Source organism: Orussus abietinus, unplaced genomic scaffold, assembly GCF_000612105.2.
Source record: "Orussus abietinus isolate OABI.00-Male unplaced genomic scaffold, Oabi_2.0 scaffold561, whole genome shotgun sequence".
NCBI classification, from domain to species: Eukaryota; Metazoa; Arthropoda; class Insecta; order Hymenoptera; family Orussidae; genus Orussus; species Orussus abietinus.
In genome coordinates, this window is record NW_019394715.1 from 49,731 (window position 1) to 62,888 (window position 13,158).

Below are 13,158 nucleotides of genomic sequence, written 5' to 3' on the forward strand. Positions count from 1 at the left end.
ACTCCAGAGATCCAGCCACCAAGTCAGGACTAGACGGCGGCACTGCGACTTCCGTTGGACGGGAGGCTTCTAGGAGACCTCCAACTCTAGGGCACGTCACGGGACGAAGGTGTTCACGCACAATCGTCCGACCGGGTAGATCAGAAGAGACTGTCACCGATTACGGCCGCTGAACAAGCCAGGTAGAGGATCCTTCGCAAGCTCGATTCATCCTTATTTTCATTCTAGTTTATTTATTAACCCTTCATCTCCGACCAAAACCGAATTCTAACCATTATCGCGATTTCCATGCCTTGCTCCAGTTAACCGGATAGGTTAAGAATCCATCGACTTCCATTGAACAGCTGAGCTGGAATCTCAGCATCGCGAAATAGAATCACGCGCAGACCGCCATTAAAATAGTAAGAATTCCCGCGTCAGCACACCGGCGTTCAGTAACCTGCCGCCGCTAAATAGCTCTATCGCGACACCCGAACCGCCGCGACGCGGAAGTACATTAATCTAGAGAAATTAGGTCAAGGCACCTCGGGTGCCCTTCCAGCTGACTGTAGTTCAGACCTCACTACGAATAAACGCAAATCTTAATGCAATAGCCACATAGCCATTCGTCCGCACCCCCTTTTTTATTCCTCACTTCCCTAGATCCCACCAGAGGAATTGATCTAGCCGCTCGGATCAATCTCCTCACAATAATTAGAATCCTCGTTACGCGCAAGATTTGGGTAATCTCCATCCGAATTACCCCGGCCTCGCATCCGCTCGGCCGCCCCGTAACAACGTTCTTTTTCTAGGAAGACTAAATGTTTAAGATTTGAACCGAATTTATGGCCTCGCACGTACAAGGGTGGTGTCGGTTATCACTGGGGTCCCGTTTCCCTATCTTATACTTTATGGGACTTCAAGTACCGGAACCCTGCTGTCTTACTCACTATTTCTCGAGGTCGGCGGGTCCCGGGACTGAAACAGGGTGGCCCTTGGCTATTTGAATTTAAGAAACTATGGCATGTTTATTAGTTCACTAGAGTGGCCTGAGCCTCCCGGTCTCAGCCGATGCGTGAGCCGATGCGCGTGCAGGATTATATATATTTGAAATGGAAATATGTGTGAATATATATATATATATATATATATTTATTTATTTACTGTTGCATGCGCAGGAAACGTTACGCGGGATGTAACACCGCTCGACGATTTTTTTAAAACTACCATTTCTGCTTCTATCACGAGTAAATGAAGATTTAATCAAACGTTTTCATGTTATACTGCAGCCACTTTCGAGTGGCCATGAAATTAATTTAATTACATTTCAAGATTATGCCCTACAAACAGCTCGCGACTTCGTACACTTGTATCCGTGGTATCATATGCCAACTGCAGTGCATAAAATTTTAATTCATGGCGCGAAAATAATAAATTCTGTACTATTACCAATCGGATAAATGTCTAAAGACGCTCAAGAGTCTAGTAATATGTACATTAAGAAGTACAGAATACATTTTTCGGGGAAATGTTCCCGAGTAAAAATTATGGAAGACCTTTTTTCACGGCTTCTTTTAACATCCGACCCATACATCTCTAGCTTGCGCAAATTACCTTGCAAAAATTCAAATCATTGCTGCCAGAAGCAGTACTGTTATTAACTGCGCCAAGTATTTCAACAAGTGAGGAAAGCTCAAGCGATTTTTCAGTTGAATCCACTGACTGTAAATCAAGTGATTCTTCTGATGATGACTACTAAAGTTGTACGTATATCTATACATCATAATAATTTCAATATTTCTGTATGCACCTAATTTTAAGCAAATCATTGTCATTTTAGTATAAATAAAACGGCTTTTCCTTACAAGTTGTCCATAATTAATCCGCCATTTCGTTTTTTCAAATCTTGACTTCTGTTATCGTACGGGGTNTAATATTTAAATAATTGTCATTAATTGTTTTTGTTTATAAACATTAATTTTTTTTAGAAAATCCATTCTGCCCCTCGGGCGATGCAAATTCCGCGCGGCTCCCGCCGCTAGTACGCCGCGCGGCCGGAGAGGGCAGTAGGTCCGGGAAGAAACCATCGACGAATGTCAGTGTACAAACAAATTCTTCTGATATAACATGCGGTATAGCTCGCCACATTATGAACATTTGTCTTTAAATTGACAGGTGTGTCGTACTATATTGATAATTGTAGTGAATGGAAATTTTCATTTGCCGTTTCAATTGAATACGATGTCGAACTAAAACTCAAGAAGTCTTCTGGATTCATGATTTTTAGGACTTTTGTAACGGGCCGTGAGCTCAAGCCCGAATCCCGAGCGCTAGGGCTCAGGCTACATGACACGTACAAGCGATACAAGCGGGGGCCGCTGAGCGCGCGTGGCTCCTGCACGCGCGGCGGCCGAACCTAGTTAGGCCCGCGGCCGCGACACGGCGACCGACGGCTTGCGTTTCACGCAAGCGATCGTACCAGAGCACGCTATACAGGGTGTAACAGAACTCGTAGTCACGATTTATACAGCGCTATCCTTATTGAAATAGGAGTTGAGAAGTCATATACTATTTTTTCCTACGGTGCATACATTTTCTGTAAAAACTAAGTCAAGTACAGCCAATTAATCGGGAACGCGATTGATTGGCTGTGTTTCACTTAGTTATTACAGGAAATTTATGCACTGTAAGAAAAAAGTTGTATATGACTTCGATTTCTTTTTCAGCGAGGATAGCGCTGTATAAGCCGTGACTACGAGTTCTGTTACACCCTGCATAAAGCCGCGGAACGAAAGAATAATTCAGCTCTTGAAAGGGAGGAAACTCGCCAAGGCGCAGCTACAACGGATGATACGCGGTTATCGATTACGGTGTTTCCTATGATTTGGGCAGATTGATCAGGAAGGAGGCGAGGCGGCCTGTACGTTTTGGCCCGCATCGTTTCCTGGTGTCGGCATGTCTGCGGTCACGTCGTGCTGTCTGGATTCGAGCCCTCGTCCTGAGGATCCGTTGGAGCTTTGTCTTGGCGGGTTTCGTTCTTGCCAAGACCTCGATTTGTCCTTTTGCTACGCGACCTTATATACTTTGCTCCGTCCCGCTCACTTGCGGGAGACGTCAGTCGTCGCGTCGCTGCCGCGGACCGAACTAGGTTCGGGTGACGCGCCAGCGGGAGCCGTGTGCGCGCAACTGTCCCCGCTACTATTGCTTGTGCGTGTCGTGTAGTCTGGACCCTGGCGCTCGGGGCTCGGGCTCACGGCTCGTCACGTATTTTTTATAACTTCCACTTTTTATCTCATAACTTCACAAAAGTCAGTTTCTCTTTAAATAGATATGGGAGTAATTTAAATCCATATTTAATCATGTTAAAACCTAAAACCCTTGAAAAATTGTGTTCCAGTCGCATTCGCTTTTTCCTCGTTGAATCACGAATTGTCAGAATGCCAAGTAATGCGACTGAAGTTGTCCGCCGACAACGCTTTAGGTTGCTTCCGACTACCAATCACAAAACGAATAAAGCGGCGACAATGTTTTACCCACAGATTTTTTTAAGAGGAATAGTGTTATTTATATTCCGGCAAAATTTCAATTAAATCTAATTAAAGAGCCACGTACAAAAAGTGAAATATACCGAAGAAGTGCCATATACAATCAGATAAGAGGTTGAACCACATAAACGTTCAGATAAATCCAAAGAAATTCTTAACACAACCCGGTTTTATCAGATCTTATCTTGCATTTTATGATGTTTGTAATTTTAAGATCATAATTACACATTCAAATAAAAACAATTTAAGGAGAAAATAAAATTGTATATTTTGTAACGACTCACCTTGAATGACAGATCCAAAAGCATCCTGAATATCACATGATACAATATATAATGATTTACAATTTCCTTCAATTTTTATTCTCTTAATAATGTTCCTCCAATTTCTATAGAACTGACTTTGGGTTAAATGCTTATAATGCGTAGCATAAAGTTGATTCAAAAATGTCAGTAATAAATTAACTTCTTCCTTCTCTTTCTTCTTATTATACCTTTAAACAAAAATGGAATATTAATGGGCCCTTTGATTAGAAATTTAAATTATTGTAAAAAATACTGCTCGGGTTGAGGTCATAAACGTGTTTCGCTTAAAAAAAATAGAATTTAATATTTTTTTTTAATTTTTTGAAAGGTACATATCGTGAAGGTATTAGGAACCAGAAACAACTCGAAATTGGAATGATTCACAAAGATACAGTTGTTTAAACCAAACTAGTCCCCCCCCCCTTCAGTACCCTACAGGTACGGAGCCTTTATTCGAACTGAATTTCGAGAAGAGCATAAGATAATGAGGGTAAAGATATCGTAAATATTTGCGTGGAGTAATGTATTCAAAAAGTCTGCAATTAACTGACTAAGGATGCTTCACAAACTTTCCTTCTCATTTAACTCTATAACTGAACACGTTTCTCGCGAAAGCGAATTTATCATTATAATGTGCACGATGACTGTTTCACCATCCATTTGATTAACTTCATCTTTCACATATATACTTTCACTGACTGACAAGGGCTTTTTTAAATAGATTTATCTGTTCTTGAATAACAATAAAAAATGCACGATTTTTCAGATGAAAATCATAACAATCTTTTCAAGAAACTAGATAGAGTTCCGCGCCAAATCAATTAAAACGCGAACGGCACCGAATATTAACGCCAAAGTTCGGCACTTTAATGTGATAATTATTTATTTCTCAATTCAGGAAACTTATCATGGATTCATGTTTGGCATAATGAAAGTACGTTCCGATTTGTAGAGCCTGTCATTTATTCAGATTTTCCTATGCCATCCGCTATACTACTACACCTCTGCTACAGTACGCTAATCTAAAAATATTAAAGGTCACGTTTCGCTCACGCGACTTGTTCATCACCGTGTTATGCCCACATTTCTTTCGTCGCAACCGCATTCCTCTGGAGTTCCATTGAGTGGCCGCATGTGGCGCGGTGGTAGATTGCCGTAATAAGGTCGGGGTTCCATTAGGCGCATCTAATGTCAAACGAAGCACGTCGCGTCATATTAGGTCCCTACTACTTTGCAGCTGGTGGCGAATTTCGAAGGACTGGGACTGGACAACCCCGACGCGTTGGTCGAAACAGCCCATATCGCGGAGGCGTAATCTCGAGGGATTCAGCTCCTCGTGTAAAAGGAGCTAGACGCACTAGTCTACGACCTCCTGGGCCAAGACGAGGACAACCGCGACTGATCAGGAGCGAAAAATTCGCGCAATGTACATAGAAAATAAAAAGTGTTAATTAAAATAGTTATATATGTGATGTGCGAAACCTTATTTACCTTTTAGCCAGTGAATGGCGCTAGTGACGCACAGACGTCCCGCGCGGGAGCATCTTCTCCTTACTTCAAGCTATTCCTTAGTCGCGAAGGAATTCTCAAATGCAAAAACGCAATGCAAGATGACAAGGATTTACAGGAGATGAAAATAAGAGAAGCATTGGAAATAGTACGCAGTGCATATTTATGCACTGTACGAAATAGTATGCAGTCCATCGATTCACAGTATATAGTAGCCTAAAAGCCTTTACAAAGAAAAAGTCTCGTCCACAAAGGGCTAATATTCCGTAAGACATTGTGATTATTTATCAAATACTACTTGACGGGTCACCATTTTTTTTCGTATACATATACTTCATTTCGTAACTTATACTTCAAATATAAAGTATATGTATTAGGGATGACCTCAACGATAATGCGCATACATTGTAAATGCATGACTCCAACATTATATTAACTCGAATAAGCAATTGTCTCTGTCTCCTCTCTATTCAATAAGATGTCGACCCGCCAAGAAGTACTTGATAAACAGACACTCAACGATTTACGGAATATTAAAACTTTGTGGACGGGACTTTTTTCTTTCTAAAGGCCTTTAGGCTACTTTCTGCAGACACGCGTTCGCGATCGGTTAAATGGCAATCGAACTTAACACTAGAACTACCAGCAGATTTATTTTGGCTATGGTGGGTTATTTAAAACCAGTCATTTTGACTGGCCTTGTAGTTCTAGCGTTAATTATATACTACCCCTGAACTTGAGGTTTGGAACGCTGAGTCTTTAAACCTCTGCCCCTCATAGGTAATAGTAGCAATCAGGGGAAGGTAATAAGACTCTTTTAACTTCACCTGAAAAAGGAAAGAATCGCCCAACCACTACCCCTTATCCGTCACGGTGACAACCGATGGTAGGTAACTTCGATTCCATTAGAACAAAGGACCGTTCTTATTTAGTTAGAAAGAAGGGAAAAGAAAAAAAAAAGATTTATACGGCCAAACGAATTAGGGGAAATCGGACGACTAAGGTGGAAAAAGAAAATAGTAAGCGGTTTGAATTTTCTAATAAAGCTTTTATTATGAAGGGGATAAAACAACAGCGATATAATAGATAACGTTTAGAAGAGAGAAAAGAAAAATATTAATGGTAAAAGGAAAAATCGTGTAAAGGTAATTAAATTACAAATATATAAGCTTAATTAGGGAAACAAGATTTAGACGTACCTGGATTTAATGTAATCCACCAATTGTAAGAGACTGCTCTCTTCTAAATAGACACTCGCGTCAGTGAAACTTGACTTTGAAAAAAAAAAATAGATGATCTCGCGGACGTATTCGCATGAACGCGACTAAACTCGCGCTCTTGAGACATGAGCCCTTATAAAGGGGTTAGTCTTTCCTTTCAGTGACCTAATCGATGGAATGAGATTTCAAGACGTCTAAACATCGGTATCCTTAATTTAATAATCGATCAGTTTGTCATGCTGTCTAAACTGATATCAGTACGTCGTCTTCTGGTTTCCCTTTACAGTTTATAAGAATTTAGCCGAAATACGCGAGACGCTCGTGATTCTTGCTCCAACGCGTGATAATAAAACTCATTAGTACTTAGAGATAGAGATAACCTATCGGGTGGATTACGTGGAAGGTAACAATGGTAACGTGTATCATTTCGCTTGGATTCGAAATCTATCTCGGTTACTGAGTTCGCAAATTTCAAAACGTGGTCACCATACCAAATTGAGCGATAGATATATGTGTCACTTTAAGTTAGGAAGCTCTTTCGAGAAACATAGACTTGATTGCATGAATATTAACAAATATAAATTGGAATTACCGAATGAGAACGGTAAAATTTTAAAGTTCAAAAATTACAAGCACAAGGTACCTGTTCCGTTCGATGTATACGATTGAGTGCATGTTAGAACCAGTTACGGGTACGTCAAATTCGTCAATTACAGCGGTTTACCAGAAACATGTTCTACACAGCATAGCGTATTATTTGGAATCTAACATCGACGACTCTATCTCCAAATTTAAAGTTTATCGTAGAATGGTTTAAGAACGAGTAAAAAGAATTAGCCCAGTTCGTAGAATTTTACCTGAAACGCATCGTACTGATAGAACCGCTAAATTTTGAACAGAGAAATGAATTGTTACGTAGGCACCCTCAGTATGCTAATCTAAGAAACATCATATTCCGAACACCAGAATTTAGCTATGGAAATCCGAGTACGGAAACGCGATTAGGAAATTCTTGCGAAAGGATCCAAACCTAAAATACCTGACACAAGTTCATCGACCAAGACGACTCCAAAAGTCTACGATCGACCCGAAGCAAACAACCTAATGACTACACAGCGCGTTAGCACGACCCAGAAACACCACCCTCACCTAGGCCCTAGGACCTCCCACGAATTGGAACACCCTGCCAATAAAACCAGCCTTCAGCTCGGGTTGGCAGTTTAGTTAGTTAGTCTCTTCAAGCTAGTCAACGTCGACGATTTCGAGTACAGTCTTCGGTACTCCATTCGTAGCGGGTCAGAGACCGAGACCGCCGGACTCCATGTCGAAGGCCATCTATCCTGCGAGCCGCAGTAGTGCCATTCGGTACTCCAGCGATCCAAGCGCACCGTGTCAGGAACAGACGGCGGCACTGCGACTTCAGTTGGGCGGGGGGCTTCTAGACCTCCAACCTTAAAGCACGCCACGGGACGAAGGTATTCACGCACAGTCATCCGGCTGAGTCAATTGAAGGAGTGTCACCGAATTCAGCCGCTGATTAAGCCAGGTAGAGGATCCTTCCCAAGCTCGACTCATCTTCATTTCATTACTTCTTAACCCTCATCTCCGATCAAACCGAATACTAATCATTATCACGATTTCTATGCCCTGTTTCGGTTAACCGGATAGAATAACACTTGTCAACTTCCTTCGAACAGTTGAGCACGAAATCTCAGCCTCGCGAAATAGATTAGAATCACGCGTAGTCCGCCATTCTAACAGTAAAGAATCCCCGCGTCGGCATTCCGGGCGTTCAGTAACCTGCCGCTGCTAAAGCGCGCTATCGCGATACCCGAACCGCCGAAACGCGGAAGTAGAATGAAACCAGAGAAAATCAGGTCAAGGCAGCTCGACTGCCCCGCACAGCTGATTATAACGCCACATTATTGACGAATAAATATAATAATTATAGCACATCTGCCCACATTGACATTCATTGAGCCCTTCCTCCAATCCTCACTTCCGCAGATCCTACAAAAGGAGTTGATCTAGCCGCTCGGATCAATCAAAATGAGATCCTCACAATATTAATATATTCGGTACGCGACAAATCCCGGTAATCCCTACCCGAATTTCCCCGGCCTCGCATCCGCTCGGCTGCCACGTAACAGGAAATTTAAATACATTTTTACACACTACATAACTGAAGTTGTACATTAAAAAAATATAAAATGGAAAAATTACAAATCAGAAAATGTATAAATGCACGTGATATCAAGAGACGCGGTAGCGGCTCTGAGAAGTTCATGGCCACGTTCGTGGAGGAGGCTCGACGATCCGCCATGTTACACTACAGTAGGGCATTTTTACTTTAATTAAATGTAACATTACATTGTAATTTTTCTGGTGGCATCTAAGACCTTTACCACGTATGAAAATCTACAGGTTTCCTAGTAAATTTACATATTAATGCGTATTAATATTTATATTACACTTTACAAAGCAGTGTAGATACACTGATGTGTAAAAATACACATTAGTGTGTAAACTTAATCCATCAAATCGTTTAAATTCGATCACGTGATCCCCACACATGTTCTTGTTTCAGAATAATCCCAAACGCGTCGAAACGTGTCCAACATAGACGGCGCAGCGTGGCGCATGATTAGTTGTTGCGTGCGTTTGGCCGTTGAAGATTCAGGCAATCTACGGAGCTGACTTACTTCAGTCTAGTGTCTTACAGTTATGGTTATGTTTTCATGTAGAATATATTTTAATAAGTTAATGTTTGGGTTAACATGAGGCCCATTAATATTATCACCGATTGGAAGATTACACATCAAATTTACACATATAATGAAGACCAATAATATATTTTACATGTAAAATTACACTTTGCATGTAATATTACACTTTATGTTTACATATCAAATGTATGCCTACAATATATTTGTGTAAATTTAGATGCTGAATATAATATTACACAGACAATATAATTTTACTGTTATTAATTGTGGTATCAAAATAACCAATGATGTAGTGCGTAAATTTACATGGGAATTATTTTAAATATAGGATTAAGAGATAATTGACAGAGCGAGAGCCCTTTGTTTACTGCAACACTGGTGGGACACTTCGGACGTGACGCATGTGGTCATCAACTGACCCACACCCCAAAGATTAAGGGGAAAACCCCAAACACAAAGCCCAAACGATATCTGGACCGCCATAGAAAGGGGTTCTGGAGGGCTCAACCAAGGTGTCCTACGAGGATTGACAAGAATCGACAGGAATCGAGAGGAATCAACAAGGAGTCGAAAAAAACGAAATATAATTGTAATTGTTATATTTTTGAAATTTTAAATAAACTATATATCTTTTTTAAAAAGTATATCCTACATTAGTGTCATCATTTAGGTAATGAAAAAAATAACAGTTCATATAAGGTAAATAAGTTAAATTTGTTCGAACAGTAACACAGAAGTTTGTAATAAACTTGAATTAATTACTAAACTTCGGGTAAGAAGCCATGTTACATAAATTGAACTTGTCATCAATGGATCTGATGGACTTCGATACTGACGAATTCATTACTTGCATAACTCAATACAAATTACAAAAAGATCTAAAACCTCCATAAAAACACGTTCGGTGTTAAAAAAAACTTACACCAAATACATCCTATTGAAAAAATCCATTTTGCAAAGTCATATCCATATAGTGGTGATTAATCACACAAAAATAATGAAATAAATCACCTTTGTCAAATCTGTGCATTGGGTGTTACATGCAAAATAAAATGTTACGATAACATATCCAGAAAATAATAATTGAGCACATAGGAGTAATCACTCTTGCTAAACGCGTACATATATCACATGTTACATTTAAAACAAAAAATATTTTATAAATACAAACAATATTCGGCGAGTCACATAATAGTATTCATACCCTCAAAAACCTCGAATTTACAACGATTGTTTAAATGTGCGAAGCAGATAATTGATGAGGCTCGCCAAATACTATTTTATTTTTAAGATATATTTTGTTTTAAATGTAACATGATATACACACGTTTAGCAAGAGAGATTACTGCTATGCGCTTAATTATCACTTTATGGGTATGCTTTCGTAAAACTTTATTTTGTATATAATATCCACTGAATGTATTTGACGCAGGTTTTTTTTCCACTGATTCAACTTACTGCAATTGTTGAATTTCTATTTTTTTCCCCAAAAAATCCCCCTGGTGAGCTGAAAACAATGGTCCTAATAAAATTTACATAATTCTGAACATTTCATTCAAAGCTCATTCAAACACAAGCTGAATCATGCTTATCACTTGGAATGACGGATAAAAACTGTTTAATGCAACAGCATGTAGATATTATGCTTCTAATCATTTTTAATATCTCATTCATATTTACAGCTGAAAAAAACATTCGTTTATATTAAAAAAAAAAAAGAAATCAATCAACCCAATAGCCTTTCTCACACGACTCACAAATAATGATCACTTTTTAGTGTCAAGAAATGTATATTACTGCTTAATCAATCATATTTCATGCATAGTCTACATTTCTCTGTGTAAAATAGAATTAAAAAGTTTTAAAGGAAGTAAAAAGTTATTTCTACTTACTTCACAGTTAAAATTGGTTTCAGCCCTGAACCTTTCACCAATAATTCCATCCGGGCAATTGGTGGCTCGCAGATGTCATTAGACTTATAAAGTATGATTTTCTTTTTCTCTTCGAGCTTTCTAATAAACCTAAAGGTAGTTTTTCGCCACTGAGACTGAACAAGATAAATCCTTTGAGAGCTATTTGTTGAGTACATGACGTAGAATTGGGTATGAATCACTTCAGTAATAAATTCAGTGAAGAACCACTTGATAAATATTGCTATGAAGCGACACTGCATTCTCAAATCCCATGTGTTTGGTAGCCAGAGTATTTTCAATATCTGTAATTTGTGTTTAGCATTAAAAGAACTTCTGAATTGGCATTTTTCATCGATTTGAGTTTTTAAATTTACTAATTGATCTACAAAATACAAAAGTTCAAACTTCCCAAGAAAGTAAATAATAAAAATTGACCAATATATAGGTATAATGTCTACTCACCAGAAATTAATTTTAAAATTTGAAATGTGCTAGAATTGAGAATTATATTTCAGTCACTAATTACTAATACCAATGTCACTAATTACTAATTCCTTTTTGTTCTGAGCAACTACAAATTTTTAGTTTGTTCTGCTTAGTATAAACAATTGTATATTTAATATTGTGAAAGATTATTATACCGCCAGTTCCTAAGCATTTTGTACTTTTTAAGTGTTATCTTTTTAATAAAACAATAGACTTATATATCATTTTAAGAGAATGGTAATAATATCAATCTCACCTTCATTTTCCTTATTACATTCTTCAGATCGTAATTTTCTCCACGAGCAGTTTCAAGGAAGGCAAGAGTACCTTTCTTTATTGCATTAAAATTTGTATGTCCGCCAAACAACTCCCTTGGTAGAACATTGACAAATATGCATGTAAAGAACTTATTCATATCACTCATTGAAATCTGTTCAAATCCCTTATTTTTATTTTTGCACGTGATCTTTGATTTCAATATTTCCTGTAATGCACTGTAATAATTAAAACGTCTGTGACGTTTTAAAAGCTTACCCAATATAGGTGTCAAAGCCTCAGCAACAATTTCATAATTTCCATCTAACATGTGGTCAGCATGTAATATAATATATTGAAATACCTCTTTGCCATTTATAGCAATTTGCAAAATATGGGATTTTGAAAATTTAGTACAATGTTGCAATTTTCCCATATAACTCAAATTAATCTCAAGAGATGCATGTTTCAGGTAATTTTCAATAGTTTCACTTTGACTGCTTTCACTGTTGCCTAGAGTTTAATTAAGAAATTAATAATTCATTTTTATGAGTGGCCTTGAAAATTTCTGTAATTTTTCTGAATCACTATGAAATTAACAAAAAAAGGACAATGAATAATTGTTTGAAGAACTTACTTGCAACTGGAGTAACTTTATCTATAGGAATTTGCCCTATCCCTTCCACAAAAATGGTTTTAAATTGCATCAGTAGCTTAACATCTTCTACAAAGAATGCACCGGTATTCAGTTTCTTTGGCTGTACGTTATTTGACGTGCAATACCTAAATAAAAATAACAATTGGCAAATTTTTTAATGCATGTATTGATTACTCTTATCTTCATTCAAAAATTGACAAACATACAAACCGTACTACCGCTTCGCCTAAGTTCTTCTGCACTTCTTCCCAATCCATGACTGTTGTCGATATTTTGAATCTTTTTGAAAATACGCTGTTGTGTATAAATATACAACAAGATGAAACTTAAGAAGATTACTTGTACCTTTCGCTCAATATTTGTCCCAATTTCGTTATATTATTCGCAATTAAAAGTTTCAAAACTTGAATACCATTAACAATCAGAGATGAGTTGGGAGATTACTCACGGGTAGCGTCGCACAATGACATCCTGTGCTGCCCCCGCGGTGTTGGAAGCGGGTGGCTACCGTACTTGCCATCTGTTACCAGAGATGAGTTGGGAGATTGCTCACGGGCAGGGT

General features: G+C 38.5%; 1 protein-coding gene across 1 annotated transcript in view; it reads right to left on the minus strand.

The window, feature by feature from the left end:
- The window catches only part of LOC105701415 (telomerase reverse transcriptase), a 42,713-nt gene extending 29,708 nt beyond the window's left edge, over positions 1-13,005 (minus strand). The window contains exons 1-6 of the mRNA XM_023433116.1: positions 12,807-13,005; positions 12,576-12,721; positions 12,303-12,451; positions 11,940-12,167; positions 11,177-11,499; positions 3,809-4,017 (exon numbers count right to left, since the gene is read on the minus strand). Of these exons, the coding sequence (XP_023288884.1) occupies positions 3,809-4,017; positions 11,177-11,499; positions 11,940-12,167; positions 12,303-12,451; positions 12,576-12,721; positions 12,807-12,853 (1,102 nt within the window). The 5' untranslated portion in view covers positions 12,854-13,005. The remainder of the gene's footprint in view (positions 1-3,808; positions 4,018-11,176; positions 11,500-11,939; positions 12,168-12,302; positions 12,452-12,575; positions 12,722-12,806) is intronic.
- Positions 13,006-13,158: the final 153 nt, after the last annotated feature.